At 45.6% G+C, this 17,903-nt stretch overlaps 1 protein-coding gene across 6 annotated transcripts in view; it reads left to right on the plus strand.

Annotated features, from left to right (window-relative positions):
* Il18rap (interleukin 18 receptor accessory protein) overlaps window positions 1-17,160 on the plus strand; it is a 32,519-nt gene extending 15,359 nt beyond the window's left edge. For all 6 annotated transcript variants that reach the window (XM_048430213.3, XM_048430208.3, XM_048430211.3 and 3 more), the window contains 6 exons: window positions 3,301-3,366; window positions 5,239-5,362; window positions 8,757-8,908; window positions 9,909-10,046; window positions 13,308-13,481; window positions 14,284-17,160. In XM_048430213.3, the coding sequence (XP_048286170.3) occupies window positions 3,301-3,366; window positions 5,239-5,362; window positions 8,757-8,908; window positions 9,909-10,046; window positions 13,308-13,481; window positions 14,284-14,744 (1,115 nt within the window). In that variant the 3' untranslated portion in view covers window positions 14,745-17,160. The remainder of the gene's footprint in view (window positions 1-3,300; window positions 3,367-5,238; window positions 5,363-8,756; window positions 8,909-9,908; window positions 10,047-13,307; window positions 13,482-14,283) is intronic.
* Window positions 17,161-17,903: the final 743 nt, after the last annotated feature.

Genomic DNA, 17,903 nt, shown 5'->3' on the forward strand with positions numbered 1-17,903 from the left:
ACTGATGTTTCTTTGTTTGTTTTTTCTTCTAATTTATTCTTCCCAGACTAACAAGGAAGTTAAGTGTCTCATCCTGTAGTTGTCATCGGGTCTTCCAGAGCTCTTCCCTTGGGTCATTTTTTTAATGCCAGATCTACAAACAACAGCACAACTACATGGTAGTTGTAAATAAATCAGCCTTGGTTTCCAGGGTCCAAGCATAACAGAGTCTGTCATTCGTGCTTGTGCCAAAGAACAACAGGGTAGTTGACTGAATTCTCAGTGAAAATATTAATGAAGTTTACGTCCAGTTTTCTTACTGCAAGACATGGTCCAGTTGGAGTACACTAAGATGGAAACACTTCTGTTTATTTCCCAGTCCTTGCTCTTCCCATGGCTTTATTGTGTAAGAGAGGAGAAGTTCTGTGTACAGACTATGCCAGCATCACTTTCTCCAACAAGTGATGCGTAAATTACTCTTCCACTCAGTCATGCACCAATCCCTAAATTCTCAGTGGTGGAATTGACTTCTTTCTCCCACTTGAAGGTCATTGCATCTATGCCAGTCATTCCTGTCTTGCCCGTCCCTGTGCCTTGTCCTTCTCATTAAATGATTCTTACGTTCCCACAGAATAGACAGCAAGCTTTCGTGGTAACTTTCAATTAAGGATTAGTGCCTGGACACGTTCTCTGATCCCTAAAAACTGAGTCTTTTATGGGTCAGAGAGACAGAAAGCAGGAGGGAACCACCCAGTGTAGAAGGAGAAGGAGCAGTGGGCATGCATAAGGTCCACCACGTCCAACCTTGGTGTAGCAAATCCAAGCAAGACCCTGGGAAGAGAAGAAGGGGTGATGCTGTCCGTTCTGGCAGAGGTGGTAGCATCTGGAATCATCCAGGAATTATGAGAAAACAGAATACAGATGAGAGAGAACAGATCAGAGAACGGAGGTGGGGTAGGGTAGGGGTGAGGATAGGATGGGGGTTGGGATGGGAATGGGGTGGGGATGGGGATGAGATAAGGGTAAGGGTGGGACCCTTAGAGCTGAACCTACTTCATATTTTAAGATAGTTTCAAGTTTTTATTTCATTCTTCATTATGTGATCCATTAAACAAAAAAAAGGGGGGATGGTCTAGGAGGTTTTTCTGTTTGTGTGTTGTTTTTATTGGTTGAATAAAGACACTGTCTTGTACTTTTGATAGGGCAGCCCCATGCTGGGTGCCAGATAAAGCGTGAAATAATCCCACACCAGTTTGGATTCAAAGAGTTATTTATTTGAGGGGGAAAAAACTTACAGAACACCATCCTACACGACAGCCAGGAAAGGAGTCTAGTCGCTGGAGCAAGAGAGTGAGCAGAGGGACTGCTGCTGCTTTTTAAAGAGAAAGAGACCACGCCCCAGTGGGCTGGTATCTCAATGGCTAGGCTATTGACTGAAGGAGCAGAAGGAGCTCCCGCAGCAATTATGTGTGGAGATTTCAGTTTGTTTGATCATTTGTTTCCTTTCTCGAGACAAGGTCTCCCTACGATACCAGGTTTGCCTATAATTTACATGTAGCCCAAGCTGGCCTCAAACCTGTGATCTTTTGCCTGCTTAGTGCTGGCATTGTAGGTGTGTGTTAACCTCTTCTGACAAGTTTGAAGTTTTAGCCAAAAGACGATAGGGGACCACTCAGTACTGCATTGCATGGGAGCATCATGAACAGGCTTGTGTCCAGGCTAGATCTAACATGAAGAAGTAATAATTTCTAGAGTATGTATGGAGGTAGAGAAAACATCGTTAATTCAGGCAGTCACCAGTAGGGATGTAACAAAGGGCATGACCTGAAAGGGATGGGAATTTAGACATATATAAGAGATGCTTCTGTGAGAATTCAGGACTGGGGAACAGAAAGAGACAACAATCAGAGTCAGGGTTGAGTCGTCTGGTGGGTGGGGGTCAGTGAACTTGATAGATGGTATTGAAAGACACCTCAGGAAGTGGAGGGAGTGGAGTTCCCACGTCAATAGAACATGGTGTGTTTTATAAACAAACATGAAAAAGAGAGAGTAGGCATTGTAGTTTTCTGAGAAGGTAAGTCAGTAAATACTAGCACTGCTTAATATGCAGGAAGGCCAAGGAGAAGAAGGGAGTCTAAGGGAGATAGTAAGTGCTAACATGGAAGGCCCTGACTCATAGTGCTGTAATGAAGTGTTTAGTCAATGATGGAGTGTTTAGGTCAATGATGGAGATACCAGGGCTGGGGACAGGAGTGTAAGAATGGCCGAATGTGAAGAGGGGGCCTGGGCCTGAGCCCTGGGGTATCTCCAACACGTGGAAAGAGAGTGGAGGAACAAGATCATCATGGAACTCACACTGCTGTCAGGGGGAGGGAGAAGTTGATGGTGTGCTAGTAAACTGCCTTTGGAGGGCAAGGCCGTCAGGAGGAGGATGCGACGAGGAGTGTGGGTGCTGATGGCACAGGAGAGATGGGGCTGATGAGAAGAAGTGAGAGTCGTGATGCTGTCAGTCCAGGCTGCCACTTTCACTGGAGACAGGATACCCTCAGAAGAAAGCAAAACAAGGAGGGCATCTCTGAAACTCTGCGGCAGGAAAGAAAAGGGCCAAGTAAAATCAGAGGCTAGCTGTCCCTTCATGCTAAGCTAAACCACGAGTTTAAGGTTGCGGGGTGGATAGTTTTGAATCCTCAGTTCCTTGGGCAGGTTGTCCTTCTGGGCTGGTGACTCAGACAGATGGCAAGAAGAAGAAATCTTGTAATTGACACAGGCTTACGTCTCAAGTGTGGGTGTGGGAAACTGTGTGTGTGCAAATGTTAAGTGTGTGTGTGTGTGTGTGTGTGTGTGTGTGTGTGTGTGTGTGTGTGTGTGTGTGGTGTGTGTAGGCCAGAGCACAAACTTGAGTTTTACGTCTTAGGTGTAATCCGTCAGTGTTTCTTGACAGTTTCTATAACTTGCTATGTGGACCAGGCTTGCAAGCTAGTGAGCCCTGGCTATCTGTTTGGCTCTCCCTCCCCAGCCTAGAATTACAGACACGTGCACCATGCCCATTTTTTTGGTATATTTTGTGGGTTCTACAGATCAAACTCAGGTTCTTGGACTTGTGTGGCAAGCACTGCACTTTCAGCGCAATCCCTCCAGCCCCTAAGAGACAACTTCCTAAGTGACAATCTCAATTCCCAGATGTATGCACTCTGGGTAAAATGAACGAATAAACAGAGCATTAGAAACTTAAATGGGTGTGGAGTTAACACTCCCAAGTCTTCATCAAGCAAGGCTTTAGACGTCTTAACGCAAAGGATGATTTTTGTTTTCATCTTGCAGTTAAGGACAGCAACCGTAAACCAGACATTCTGGATCCCATCACGGACACCCTGGAAGCGGAGCTTGGTAAGCTGCCTAACATTACCATACCGGGATGACCCCGTGTTTCAGGCACTAGATCAAAGTGTGACAGCAAGGGTGACTAGACTTGCAAGTAAGAGTTGTGCCTGTGAACCTTGACGCGGCCCCAGCTAGTTTTGTCAACACCCACAGTTTCGTAAGCCCTCTGAACCCCAGTCATTATTAGATCTGCCCCTCACTGTCGTGGGCTGATCTTCCACTGAGAGAGAGGGATGAAATATATTCTAAGTGCCTGGTGGACTAAACAAGATGAACAGGTTTTATATTCTTCTCACGAAATAGCATGCATATATGCATCTATATGCATATGTTTCCATTTGAGTTATGCATATAAATTTACAACAAAGGTAGCACTAACCCTTATGAATATGATACTTGGGCTACTCCTCAAGAAAATTATACCACTGCATCTCATGCTCAAACGTATTCCAAAATGGTGCCTTCTTTAGGGTAGAGGAGTAATTAAATTGACTTTCATCTGATTGCCTTTTATTTCATCAAGTTCAGCCTCTTCCTCCTTTACACGCAGTCAAGGAGAGAAAGCAAATTTGAAAGCAAATCGTGGTATTTCAGTGCAAGATTTACCGTTTCAAATGCTAATGAAAAATTTCATTTTGTGCAAAGAAAGGTAAACAAATTGTTATTACAGGAGAAGGTCAGTAGGTGGCGGTAGTGACACATTCTGGGGCTAGACATAGTCACAAAGTGGGGAAAAACACAAGAGCGGAAAGAAGAAAAACAACTCATTAAAAATATACAGCCAAATTGTGTATTTAAAGCACTGATGACTAAGATCCAAAGAGGAGTTTCCAAATGGATGCCCTATTCATCCAGAAGTCAACTGGAAGCAGAAGAGAATTCTCACAGGGGTGGTGGGCAAAAGGAGGGTGGTCCAGAACACATATGGCTCACCCATTGTGCAGTATGCAGAGCCGCTGAGAATCTCTAAGTTCCTCCCTGCACTTCAGGCTACCATAACGCTGACAGGAAAGCGCAGCTCTTAACTCTAAGGTGACAAGAGGGTATGAGTGGCTGTGACCCTGGGACACAGATTTGGGTTACCCCAAGTCCATGTTCCAACGTGGAAACAGTTTCACGGCAACAGAAAAAAAAAAAAGAAAATAATAAACAAAGACACTCTTCCAGTCCACCGGGGAAGAGAGCTGATGCCAGGCCACAGCCCAGGGCGAGGCCTCAGCTGCAGGCTTGGGGTCATCACAGAACAGGGTTAGGATTGTGGTTGATGGAAGCCAGTGGCCTGTTCGACTAAGACGTTCTAAAAAAAATCTAATACATCCTAATAACCATAAGGACATTAAGTCAACTAAGGAGGTGGTCGAGGAATGACTGCTAAGGAGAGAAAAAGGCCCAAGACACATTGTGATGAGGCTGCAGGCCTGAAGTATCCCAGCCTTTCCGGGATCACTGAGGTCCTAATCATTATCTGGCCTTGCAGAGGGTTTTGCATAAGGTGTGTGCAGGTGGATTTTTTTCTTCAGGATTTTCCATTCATGGTAACCTCATGTTTATTCCATGTGTAAACATCAGTGAGTTAAACTGATCTTTTTGATGGATCGTACCTCTTGTCACTAGTATTAAAGGCTGAGTTGTTCCCAGAGCTCCTATTTCTCCCAATGGTATGGTTGTGAAATTCTCGTGTGAAGGACATTTGGGATACACAGATTAGCCACAAGGGACAACCATAACAGGAAGTACGTTGCTAAGTGGAATGTGTTGATGTTTGGCTACTCCTGGTTCCCACTGCCTGGCACTGCATCCGGATGCAGCTCTGGTCCTTCCGTCACACCAGTGTTCTGATATGCGGCCTTCCTGTTCTCTCGACCTCTGCATTTTCAGGGAAGTCTTTGACTCTATCCTGCAGAGCACAGTTTGGCTTCCAAAAAGACGTTCAGCCTGTAATAAAGTGGTATGCCAGAGAATCTACCCAGGAGCGGGAAATTCTAGGATCTAAGGAGGAACGGTGAGAAAACGCTAGTGCACTATAGTCATTGCAACCCAAACTAGATGCTTTCAACCCTCCAGAAATTGCTATAACAGATAGTTAATGGTAGTGGTAAAATGGTAGTGGTTAATGGTAATGGTAATGGTGTGGGACAATCATCTGTATTCTGTCAATTATATTTTAAATAAATGCTGATTGGCCAGGAGCCAGGCAGGAAATATAGGTGGGACAACCAGACAGGCAGGGAAATGAGAACAGGAGAATTCTGGGAAGAGGACCTATTCAGCAGTCCTGTCCCAGCCATGTGGCTAAGCTGTGACTGCTCCGCCAAATAAGTTACCGAGCCATGTGGCTAAAATAGACAAGAATAATGGGCTAATATAAGTTATAAGAGTTAATAAGAAGCCTGAGCTAATGGGCCAGTCAGTTTATATCTAATGTAGACCTCTGTGTGATTTCTTTGGGACTTAACGATTGCGGGAACCAGGCAGGACAGAAAACCTCAGACAACAGTAAAAAGAAAAGACCATACATGCTATCTATCTATCTATCTATCTATCTATCTATCTATCTATCTACCTATCTATCTATTCATTTATCATCTATCTATCCATCCATCTATCATCTATCTATCATCTATTATCTCTTATTTCTTACCCATCATATTAATTTAAAACTTGCAGGCACTCCATTTATGATGAGACCATAAAGTGAACTAGGTATGCATGGCAGTCAATGATGGAGCCATGTAGGATAATGGCCCCCTAAGATCGCATGACTTAGTTATGCTGGGCACATCTTACCTGTGTTAAGTACACCATGATGCTTTCACAAGGGTTTAAAACACCCTTAGACCATGTTCGAGTGTATTTAATTTAACTTATTTTTTCAATTTTTTGGGACGGGTCTTGTGTATTTCTAGTTGGTCTCAAAGTCTCTATGAAGATGAGGAGAGACTTGAACTTCTCACGTGCTGGAATTACAGACAAGCACCACCACACCCTGTATATGTGAGGCTGGGGATCTAATGCATGTTAGATGCTAGATCAGCACTCTACACACTGGACCACAGTCAAAGCTTCCTTTCCTTTCGTTTCCTTTCCTTTTTCTCCCTCCCTCCCTCACTTCCTTCCTTTCTCTCTTTCTCTTTTGGCGCCAGGACACCCAGTGTGCTGAGAAGGTATGCTATCACTAGCTCACATCCTCAGCTCATAAAGGTGTTTAAAAGGTCACTGCCTTAAAAACCACGATAAGCTAGTAGATGGATACACTCACTCAGAATGCTCATCTAGAAGTATCCCGTTCAACAAATGGGAGAGGATGGTTCCTGCCCCCACGCAATCTTCAGCTGTGCCTTCATCCAGTGCCTTAAGGAAATGGCACCGTAACATGAATTCTGACCAAGGAGAATTGGAGATGCAGCTTCTGCTGGGGTGGAAACTTAAAAGGGAGATGTCTGTCTTGGAATGCAGCAGGCTGCAACACTTTATGATGATTAGACTTTGTTTATTGTTGTCTGTGACTAACAAAAACCCTGGGGTTTTACAGGAGAGAGAGAAGTTAAGCAGTTGAAAGGGAAGTTGTAGACCTTCGGAGACAAGCCATCCAATGTCCACTAAAACAAGTCTGTACTCCTAGGCAAAAGAGCTGGGGTTCAGTTGTGACCAGCTAGATAGGTCACTAGGAGATGTCTCCTCCCGTTTCCACATGGGACCCAAAATAAGCATCTACAGAAAGTTCCCTCTAGTTCTTTATTAACTGCTCACCGAACAAATGTGTGCTTTGACAACCGCAGATAAAGGGTAAAGGAAAGATTTCGCTAATGAAACTGAAATTTAGCAAGAAGCCCTAACATTGAGGAAGTCACTGGGTCCTAAAGGGACACTGAGTGAGAGTCTGAGCAAGACATGTGAGGCAAGGACGTGTTCTCAAGTCACCTGCCTGCAGGTCTCTATCTGTTTTTCAGGGCGTGGCAAGGGGACCCTGGTCCCCTGTGTATATTCGGTGACTGAAAACTTTCACCTTACAAGGTCATTTTAAGGGACAGATGCAGTAGAAGCCACATGTATGTCACCATGTGTGACAGGCAGGATACATCTGTGGACTAACTGTAGACTCACAGAAGGATAACCTAAAAAACCCATTGGGACACAGTTCCTTAATGTGACAAACGGATGACACGGCTATAGGCAATAGGAGTCAAATAAATGTAGAGGATCACATTTTCCTCATCAGGGCAGATTGGCAGAGATCTGGGAGCGAGGCTGGAGTCCAGACATACCTCAGGATGGTGTCACCACTATGTACCAGTGCTGCCCATTCATCCTCTGAGCCTTGTCCCTGACGCTACCAAGTTAGGATGTTCACAGCGTGACTCCTCAGGGTTTGTGTGCAGTGAGGAAGTGTTGTATGAGGCCGCTTGTTGGTTCCCGGCGGCTCAGCCCCAAAATAGCTACATGGAAACTGTATTAATTAAATCACTGCTTGGCCTATTAGCTCTAGCTTCTTATTGGCTAGCTCTTACATCTTAAAGCATTTCTCTTATTTTATATTTTACCACGAGGCTCGTGGCCTACTGGCAAGGTTCCAACTGGCTGTTCGCATCTTTCCACTCAGTTTAGTTTTTCCCGCCTAGCTCTATTCTGCTAAGCCAGTGGCCTAAATAGCTTCTCTTTATTCATTAATTTATTTATTCAATAAAAGCAACACATATACAGAAAGACTTCCCACACCAAGAAAGGAATTAAAGAATCTCAAGTCAGTGCCCAGTAAAGTATCTGATAGCAAACTGCAAGAGGAATTAGCTGTGTGTGCAAGTGTTCTTGTGTGTATATGAGTGTGCATGTGTGTATATAAACATGTGTGTACCTGCATATGGAGACTAGAGGTAAATCTCATGCTTCATTCCTCACCCAAATGCTACTAACTTTGTTTTTTGGTCGTGGTAGGGATGGGGTGGGGTGGGGTGAAGGTTGGGGCAGAGTCTTTTGCTGACTAAGCTAGCTTGGTCAGCTGGGGAGCTACAAAGATTCACTCATTTCTGCCTTTCCTAATGCTGGGTTTACAAATGCGTGATACATTTTTTTTTAACGTGGGTTCTGGGGATTGGACTCGTGCTTCGGAAGCCAACACTTTACAGAGTGCAAATATTCTTAAATTCTTGGTATTGTATGTTCCTGGGGGAAGTTCTTAGAATGAAGTTCAGATGAGGGCCACATGTTACGTAGACCTTAGTGTAAGTCCTTAGCAGAGTCTGTCACTTGCTCAAGAGTGAGAGCCTCCTCCATCTCCTTGTGCTCCTCCGTGTCTTCTGATAAGTTCCCATCAGCTTTGTCTGTCTTTCCAGCTCACCTGGGTGATTGGCAATTGATGTTGCTGAGCGAGGATGCCATATTTTCTACTCTTTTCCCAGCCCTGAATCCAATTTCAAGAGCACAGTCATTGAATACACCGCCGTCCTGACGACAGTCACTCAAAGAGATCTTAGCAGCAAGTTTGTTTGCTTTGCCCAGAACTCCGTCGGGAATACCACACGGACCATCCAGCTGAGGAAGAAGGAGCGGGGTAAGCCTAGAACTTTGTTCCTACAGATTGAGAACTGTTCTTTTCGAAAGAGGGAGGGATAGTTTCCCACAGAGAAGAGGCGGCGTTTGCAGCCATTGCTTTCCAGACACCGAAGTGATGCTAATTCATCGAAGGCCTTGACCATGGCCATACAACTGATTTTGACCTCGGCTTCTTGACTTGTGTGCCCGAAGACACCATTTGCTCAGCTCTCACACTGCTCACATAATTCATTCATTCTATCACCCATTCATTTACCCTCATTCATTCATTCATTCATTCATTCATTCGCTCATACTCTCAACTCACTCATTTACCCCACTGGCACCTACAAGAATCTCTAGCCCCACCCTACCACACCCACTGCGACAGGGCCAGGGTTCAGACGTCACTCTCTTTATTGGTCGCCTTTGCTGGCTTCCAGAGAACAAGAAAACAGCTGGTAGAAATGGCCACCGAGGAGCCGGTTGATCTTTAACAAGATGTCCCGAGATGAGATTGGCCTCAGTTCATTCACTCCGTGCGTGGATGATTGTAGCACGATCAAGCACGCGTACATGTCCTTGAGCCATCGAGTGACAATGTTCAGGCTTGGCCCTTAGTAAGTGTCTGGTACCAGTGGCTATTCTCTGTAGATTCCTGTTTATAGAACGAATCACAGAGGGGGCAGAGTGAGGCTGATGTCATTCCCGCGCTAGGAATGTTTAGATGCCGGTGAGGATGATAATACAAGATGATAATCTATAACAGGCAAAGGGAGCGGTTCAAATGAGCTCTGCAGACATTCATAGGTGTAAACATAAGTAAAATGGCTGAGAATTGAAGGTCACTCAACCGGGAACTTCCCACGCCCCTTGGATCTCTAAAGTTAGTTGTGGACAATCCCATCCAGACTTCAGATGATCCCGGATTCGAGACAAATGCAGGTAGCGGCAGGGATGCGCTGCAGGATGGGGCATGCTGGTCCAGATGGGCCCTTTCACTGTTCTCTTTCCCTCAGTGGTGTTTGTATACATCCTCCTCGGCACAGCCATGGCGCTGGTGGGCATTCTGGTCTCGGCTGCCTTTCTCTACTGGTACTGGATTGAGATCGTCCTGCTGTGCCGAGCCTACAGGAGCAAGGACGAGACTCTGAAGGGTAAGATCACCCGACATGCCGTTCTCTGACTTAGTGTCAAGACAAGACACATGTTACTTCCTACCTACTGGTTTTCTTTTCTTGGCGCTGTCGTTGGTCTGGTTTCAGCCTCCTGCTGACCTGAGCAGCCTGTTAGAGAGGAAGTCAAAGGGAGCTAATGCCTAATGCATGGGGCTTCTTATCACTCAGGTTTGAGAGCTTCTTCCAAGAAGAAACAGATCTAGTTCACTCCTCTTGCCAGGAACCTTATAGAAAGCATTTGTGGGATTCATGGGACTTGAAAGTATTCTCGCTGCTAACCGATCTGAGGCAGTACAGCAAACGGCAGCTCCATATCTTAGGTTTCTCATCCATAAGACGGGACTGTCACAGCAGCAGGCAGAGGGTAGTGCGTGAGCTCACTGAGATTAGCCACGGCATGCACAAAGAATGACACCGTAGTGTATGGAAACTCAGTGCGGTCGGCGCCGGGTATCCCTTGAGGACTGGAGCTCATGCCTTGCCTGTGAGTTGACCACTGTCATTCTCACAGCCCCCTTCGACAGGGAAGGACGAAGTGTGACCTTCAGATTAGTGCACCAGAAATGGCTGTATCTTGCTTGGTCTTAGATCTGTGTAGTATGGCTTTAGGAAATCCCATCACCTGGGTTATCGTCATGTGAAAAGGAGACATTCCAGGCCAGGTATTTGTCCCAAATAATTGGGAACTTGCACAAAATACCAGTCCCATTATTACTAAGGAAGCTTCTGTCCTTTTGTGCACAAGCCATGATCACAATACTCTCCAGTGTCACATGGAACCAGAATACTGCTCTAAGTTCTGCTGGCCCCAGAAAACCTCAGGTTGGTGTGTTTACAGTTTCAGTGAATGATTTTGCTGCTGGGAGCAGAAATACTTCCTGCTGGGTGTCAGACAAAGACAACTCTCTCACTGGCAGGCTCCTCCAGAGGCCGGGGGCTTCAACAGGAGGAAGTAACATCCCCAGAAAGGGAAGGAAAAAAAAAAGGTGCCAGGCTCAATCCCTGACAACACAAAACAGAAAGAATCACCTAGAACCAAACTAAGAAAAAAAGGAGGAAAAGTGTATATGTCACAGTTCTCTTTAGATTAATTGTTGATAATATTCTTTGAAATTCTTACGCAAAGAATGTTTTCAGAATTTTTGTTTGTTTACTTAGCCTCCTTGTTTGAATGGGACAAACATCTAATCAATCTTCCCTAGGTGACGTCACACTTCTTTCACTGCAATGTTTACTCATTTTTTTTAATCTCAAGAATCTAGAGTTTATGAGGAAGGGTCAGTTGACTGGGGATTGTTCAAATTTGTCCTTTGTCATTTTACTTTTTATGCAATGATTTGCGCGGCAGAATTGGGCTTTTAGGCACAGTGATTTAGCGCCCTCTGCTGGTCAGACTGGTGTTCGTCTGTGAAATGAAAGCCCAAGCGTTTATTGTGACCATCTAAAGTTAGTTTAGAAAGAAATAGTATTAGGAGAACATAAGCAGGCTCTCTAACACCACAAGCACCACATTCCGTAATTTCATTACTAAATAACTTTATCCTTTGCATTATAGGAAAACCCTGTTTGTTTGCTCTGTTTTGTTTTGTTTTTTTACAAGACTATGAATGGAACAGAGGCTGTCATGGTGTGTTACACACTTAAACACATTAGCACTTACAGCAGCTCATACCCCAAAGTCTCCTTCTTCTTATTTGGGCGATGAAGTACCTCGCAAAGAAGCTTCTGGAACTTCGGCTCTGTGCCTCTCTCTTGATGTTTGGTTTTCCTAGTGGTTGACACTCCCTAAGGCCTCTCACTGGATCCACACTGGGCAAGTGCACTGCCCACACAGCCCGGGACACTAGTTACCTGTGACCACACTGTGGGTGGAGGTTAAGAACCGGGCTGGAATATGAACTCCAGGCGCTCTATTCCAAAGCCTGTGAGTTAACTTGTGGGGGCCTTCTGTCTTTTCTAGGCAGTTCTTTAACGAGTCTCATAACTTGTCTGCCTGACAGAAGCACAAGAAACCTTCACAAGGGACCTCAAACGATCTCTCTAAGTGTAGCTTCTCAAATATAAGGGGAGGGCGGGGTAAGAGGCAGAGACTCCAACAGAACATACGCGTTACCTCATGCAACCTTTGACAAACCGCCGGGGAGCCTCTCCTGACCTCACCCGACACTCACAAATTCAGATCAAGTGCTGTCACGTGGCACTTAATGACAAATGTATCCTTTAGGCGCCTTTGATTTGTAGAAACAAAATATACTGTACTTGAAGAAATCTAGATGGTATAACCTGCCACATCCAGGCTGCGGGCTCTCTGGAGAGTGTGTATTTGAGTCTATGACCCTACACGTACAATTTATGCAGATGTATAGATCTAAACCTAATATTCCCAGGTTGATGATGAGCAAAACAGCCAACATTCAATTAAGCCAAAGAGAAAAATTGTCCAATCAAGAGGCTTGATAGATACCAGCTCTATGGGGCTGCTGTTTTAAAGCAAACACTGTTTTGAAGTGGGCCTGTATTCTACAGTGATGGCGAGTGTAACACAATAGATGTTGAGGCCAGACACACGGGTGCATGTTGTCCAGCATGATATACTGGGCATGGTTGGATGGCTATGCTTCTGTGTGTTCAACATGTTGTGGGCCACATCAGCATCCCTGTGCTTGAGAGGAGTGTGATGCACCGCAGTGTTGTGATGGCAACAGCATCATTGGGAGATAGGGATTAACTGTGCGTTATCACCTTAGGGGACCTTCACTGTGCATGTGCCCACTGTTGACTGAGCTGTCACTTGCTCGCTCATGTCTTTAAGTGTGCGGTCATCTCTTGGATGGATACAGGGTTCTGGTCTATGCAGAACTTGCTTTCTGGTTATTACCATGCTTTAATGGAGCAGACTCCTCTTTGATGTGTAACTAATGAGCCAGAAACACTGCAGACGCAATAAGACGCCCTCCCGATCACACTCAATGCAATCACAGGAGGCCCCAGCTGTTTGATCTAGCCCCAGCAAAGACACAGGGGCGCTGCATAAATTAATCATTGAGTTTTATATGGACAATCAAAACCACTTGGCGGTGTGATTTTAAAATGGATTCATCTGTTGCTTTTGTTTTTAATTTGCTTTTGTAAGGATCCCAAATCTTATTTCTCATCCATTTAGCATATGCTCTGAGCATCTGGACATACCACGATAGTTAAGAAAAAGGATGTTGGCAATGCATTGTTCTTTTTCCTCAGACAAGAAGGAGTTTGATGCCTTCATATCCTATGCAAACCGGAGCTCTCCTGAGAGTGCAGCCATCGGCTCACCGAGTGAGGAGCACTTGGCCCTGAATCTTTTCCCTGAAGTACTAGAAAACAAATACGGATATACCCTGTGTTTGCTTGAAAGGGATGTGACCCCTGGAGGAGGTAGGTCTTGCCTGCCAAGAAACTGACTACAACAGCAAGAGTAACCACTCAAAAGAGTAACTAGCTCAACACCTATTCTATCATGCCCCCTGTGTGAAATGCAGCCTCTGGTATCTTCTGGGTGCCTTCCTTCCTTCCTTCCTTCCTTCCTTCCTTCCTTCCTTCCTTCCTTCCTTCCTCTATTTATTTATTTTTTATTAGCTTAGATCATCTTGGGCAGGAATACAGAAAAGTGTGTTCCAGAGACATGCCCTGTCTTCCACAACCATCTATTTTCAGGAGAATAATAAATAGCAGAAGGCTCTGGAAAGACCCCCTCCCCCAGGACAAAGGGACTTTTCCTGCATACTTTGTGGGAAATAATCTCTCTCATCCCAAACAGATGGCCTTCTTAGCTTCTAGAATTCTGCTCTTCAAATTCTCAGCACGTGGTGCAGCAGGCAAGTTAGCTGAATGCCACCCATGAAGCCTCAGATGGCCTGCTACCCTTCCCTGCCTCAGATACAGCCACAAGTAGCCTGGGATATACCATATGCCACAGTCATATTCCAGTGTGATTTAGGTGGCTTTGATGGTGATTTAGAGAGGCAGAATATGGGGCCAGTCTCTGGGTACTGGTGTGTATCTTTAACAGGCCAGACTGGAGATAATGAAAGGGGCAAAGGAAACTCTTCTCCTTATCTCTTTGCCCAAGAATATCCAAATTAGAAGAAGCCTGTCAGGCATCTCTCGGAGGTTCAAAGTTGTTGTGACTCAAGTTTTAATACTATCCATTGAAAGTTATTAATTTACTCGTTTCCAGTGTATGCGGATGACATTGTGAGCATCATTAAGAAAAGCCGAAGAGGAATATTTATCCTGAGTCCCAGCTATGTCAATGGACCTTGTGTCTTTGAACTGCAAGCAGCCGTGAACCTTGCCTTGGTTGATCAGACATTGAAACTAATTTTAATTAAGTTCTGTTCCTTCCAAGTGCCAGAATCTCTACCTTATCTTGTCAAAAAAGCTCTCCGGGTTCTCCCCACAGTCACGTGGAGAGGCTTGAAATCAGTCCAGCCCAGTTCCAGGTTCTGGACCCAGATATGCTACCACATGCCAGTGAAGCACGCCAGCAGGTTTATGTGCAATCGGCTCAGCATTATCCCTGGGGGCTTTTCCCCTGAAAACCTAACCAGAGAGACACCATCAGGAGGAGCGTCCGGCTCAGGGGACAGCCACGGTACCCGGAACCTCCTTCTCTCCAGCACCCAGAAGAGATGCTGATGGGTAGAATCTGATGCATGAGTCAGGCTGGTAGACAACTGAGTGTTCCTTCTCTCAGCATCAAGCAAGCTTGACAGGCAGAGGAACGAAGCAGGAAGGAAGAGTGCTGTGGTTTAGGCTCCAAGTTCCTGGAATGTAGAGAGAGAGAGAGAGAGAGAGAGAGAGAGCGCTCTGCATGCACTCAGAACACAATGCCCTGAGAGTCTCCAAGCAACCTGAGCAGAATCAGCAGAACCAGCTGCTCCTGTGTGGCCATGGATTGTCAACTCTGTCTGCATCTCCATTTTGCACTGTGTATGAATGCATCATCTCTCTGTGTGTGTGTGTGTGTGTGTGTGTGTGTGTGTGTGTGTGTTCAGCCAGATAACTATGATTTCATTATCTGAGATGAGTGATTGAAACTCTATCTAAAATCTTTTCTGTAAGGAAGTCTTTGCTATATGTCTTTTCATCGACTCTAAACCATAGGAGGATGACGTAAACGGCAAGGCTAACAGGTACAGGATAGACAGGATCTCCTGGATCCTTGGAAGGCATGGGCCAGGTACTTGTTTCTAGACGTGCGACTGGATAATGTGCATGTAATCCACTGTTGCCAGAAAATATCGTGACTCGCAAATGCATTTAGTGAGCTCATCCCATGTCCCAGTTCAGTAACACAGTACCCTGTAGAATGGTGGCCATTCCCCTTGGGGTTGAGGGGCTGAGTGGCAGGTGTGCTGTCTGTCCTGTTCAGTACTGTAAGAGGAGGTCACATCACAAGGCACTAGCTCCAGAAACAAAACAAAAACAAAACAAAACAAAACAAAACCCCCAAAACACAAGCTCGACATTCAGAGCATCAGAAAATTTGAGTCAAGCTCTCCTGATCTGTGGATAGCACAGAGGACACAGCCCTCCCACTGGGAAGGTGGCGCCTGTGCAGGATTTAGATTTAGGAACAGGAGGGCGCCGATTACAATTTCTCCTTCTTTCCCTGGCCAGAGATCTTTCGTGCAGAAGTCAAAGTAGACCGTCGTACCCTGAGCAAGTAGGACTGGAAGTAGGGACTAACTAGACACAGGCCATTAGTCTAGTTAGGAGACAAGGGACGAGCTAGCAGTTGCCAACAAATTGGGAGGCGGCAATTGGCAAGCTGTGAGTCTGGGGCGGAAGTGTGTGAACCAGTCGGTAAGCAGCAAGAACAGAGTGGGTGCCTCACCTTCGTACAAGTCGTTTGCTTGCTTAGCTCTCTGCGTACACGCAGACTGGGCGGTCTTAGTTTAAGTCTTCCTTGATAACAAGATGATGCACTTAAAGACCAGGCCATTGTTTGGTTAGCAAGGTGAGTTTGATTCTCACAAGCTGGCCTGCAGCTAAAATAGGGTTCTAGTTTGGTGCGGATGTGTGTGACCTTTGGGCGCCACCGTTCCTATCAGAACAGAGTGGCTCATCATGTGGGCAGTACAGGACAGCACCTCATGAACGGACTGACTCACATGTCAGGATTCGCACACCGGGGACCACATGAGGTCCAAATGCAAAGTGGGTCAGCTATTGCCATCTGGCCACTTGGTGCCTGTGTGAGATGCTCTTCTGCTCCGACTTCCCAGAGGCACCACATCATAAGAACCACCGCGGCTTTGGCGCTAAGCAGCATCCTTGCTGGAGATCTCAGAGTTAAAGAAGAGCCAGAGGGTACAAATTATGCCGGGAGGAAGCTTCTTGTGGGAAGGATCGCAGTGGGGAGGAACCCACACTTGCTGAACCACTGTGCCCTAGCTACGGCCGGGTTCCCTGGGTTTCCTGCCAGCCTCTCTCTGAGATCTTAGACTCAGAAACCTCTTCTGGCCAGTGCAACCAGGTTTATCTTGTTCCAAGATAACTGTACTCCCAAGGATTCCGGAGCCCTCCCTGTCTTTGGCTTCACTGTGTCTCAGACTTGTACATACGTGAAAGCAGAAACACCTCATCCATGTTTATAGATTGTTCGGTTTCCCATACCTAGGTCCAATGAAGATGACAGATTTGCATTTAAGACAGAAAGTTATTATTTACCTCATGCACATTAACCAAAGCAAAGAGAATAATCAAAACAATGCTAAGTGTCAGAGACTGTGGCTGAACGACCAGACCCAGAGGAGCGAGAGCAAAGTGCTGTTTTCTGACGGTACCATCTAGGCAAGGTGGCCATGTCGTCTGCCTCTTGTTTTATATGCATTGAACAAATACAATGGTCACAATGCTTTATGTCACTATAAAAAAAAAAGCTTTTCCATTTAAATACGGGTGCCATCCCTCCAGGACACACTGCCAACCTATCCTTATTGACCCTGTGTGGTCTCCCAGACAGTTCTCACAGACAGTTCTCAGTAACATTCATATCATTCCCAGGTTGATACTTGAAGTAAGATGAAATAAAAACATAGATCCCTGACTGCTTGCTTTGTGTCCATTTATTACAAGATAAATCATGTTGGAAGAGGGAACCTCAACTGAGAGGATTGACCTGTGGGCAAATTTGCGGCTATTTTCATGACTGATGATCCATGTGAGTGAGCCCAGCTCACTGGGAGCCGTGCCACCCTTGGACTGGTGGCCCTGGATGCTCCAAGGAAGTTGCTGCAGAATAAGCCATGAGTAGGGAGCCAGTAAGCAGCGCTCCCCCATTATGCAGCTTCAGTACCCACTCCAGGTCCCTGACTTGTTGTCCCAGGACAATGGACCTGAGAACTGTAAGTTGGAATAATGCCTTTTCTCCCCAATTTGTTTCCAGTTAGGGTGTTTTATCACAGCAATAGAAACCCTGAGACACTTTCCTTCTGATCGCAGCCATAGAACCTGGAGACAAGCATAGGAAATTCACTTTGAGGGCTGCTGAGCTGATTCAGTAGGTGACAGCATTCTCGGTGCCTCCCGATGACCTAACGTTAGTCTCTGGAGCCCACACAAAGGCAGAAACTTCTCAAAAGCTGTCCTCTGAACTCCCTGCATGCCATGCCATACACACGTGTGCACGGTCTTCTTCCTTGTCCCATTCATTCACACAAGTACAAATAAAATTACATTTTGAGAGAGAGAGAGAAAAAAAAACCAATCAATTCCAGGACTCTGAAAAGTAAATAAAAACAAGTGGGTAAGAAAACTTAAGAATCTAAAGCTTATCAAAAATTTCCCTAG

Source organism: Myodes glareolus, chromosome 18, assembly GCF_982192425.1.
Source record: "Myodes glareolus chromosome 18, mMyoGla1.1, whole genome shotgun sequence".
NCBI classification, from domain to species: Eukaryota; Metazoa; Chordata; class Mammalia; order Rodentia; family Cricetidae; genus Myodes; species Myodes glareolus.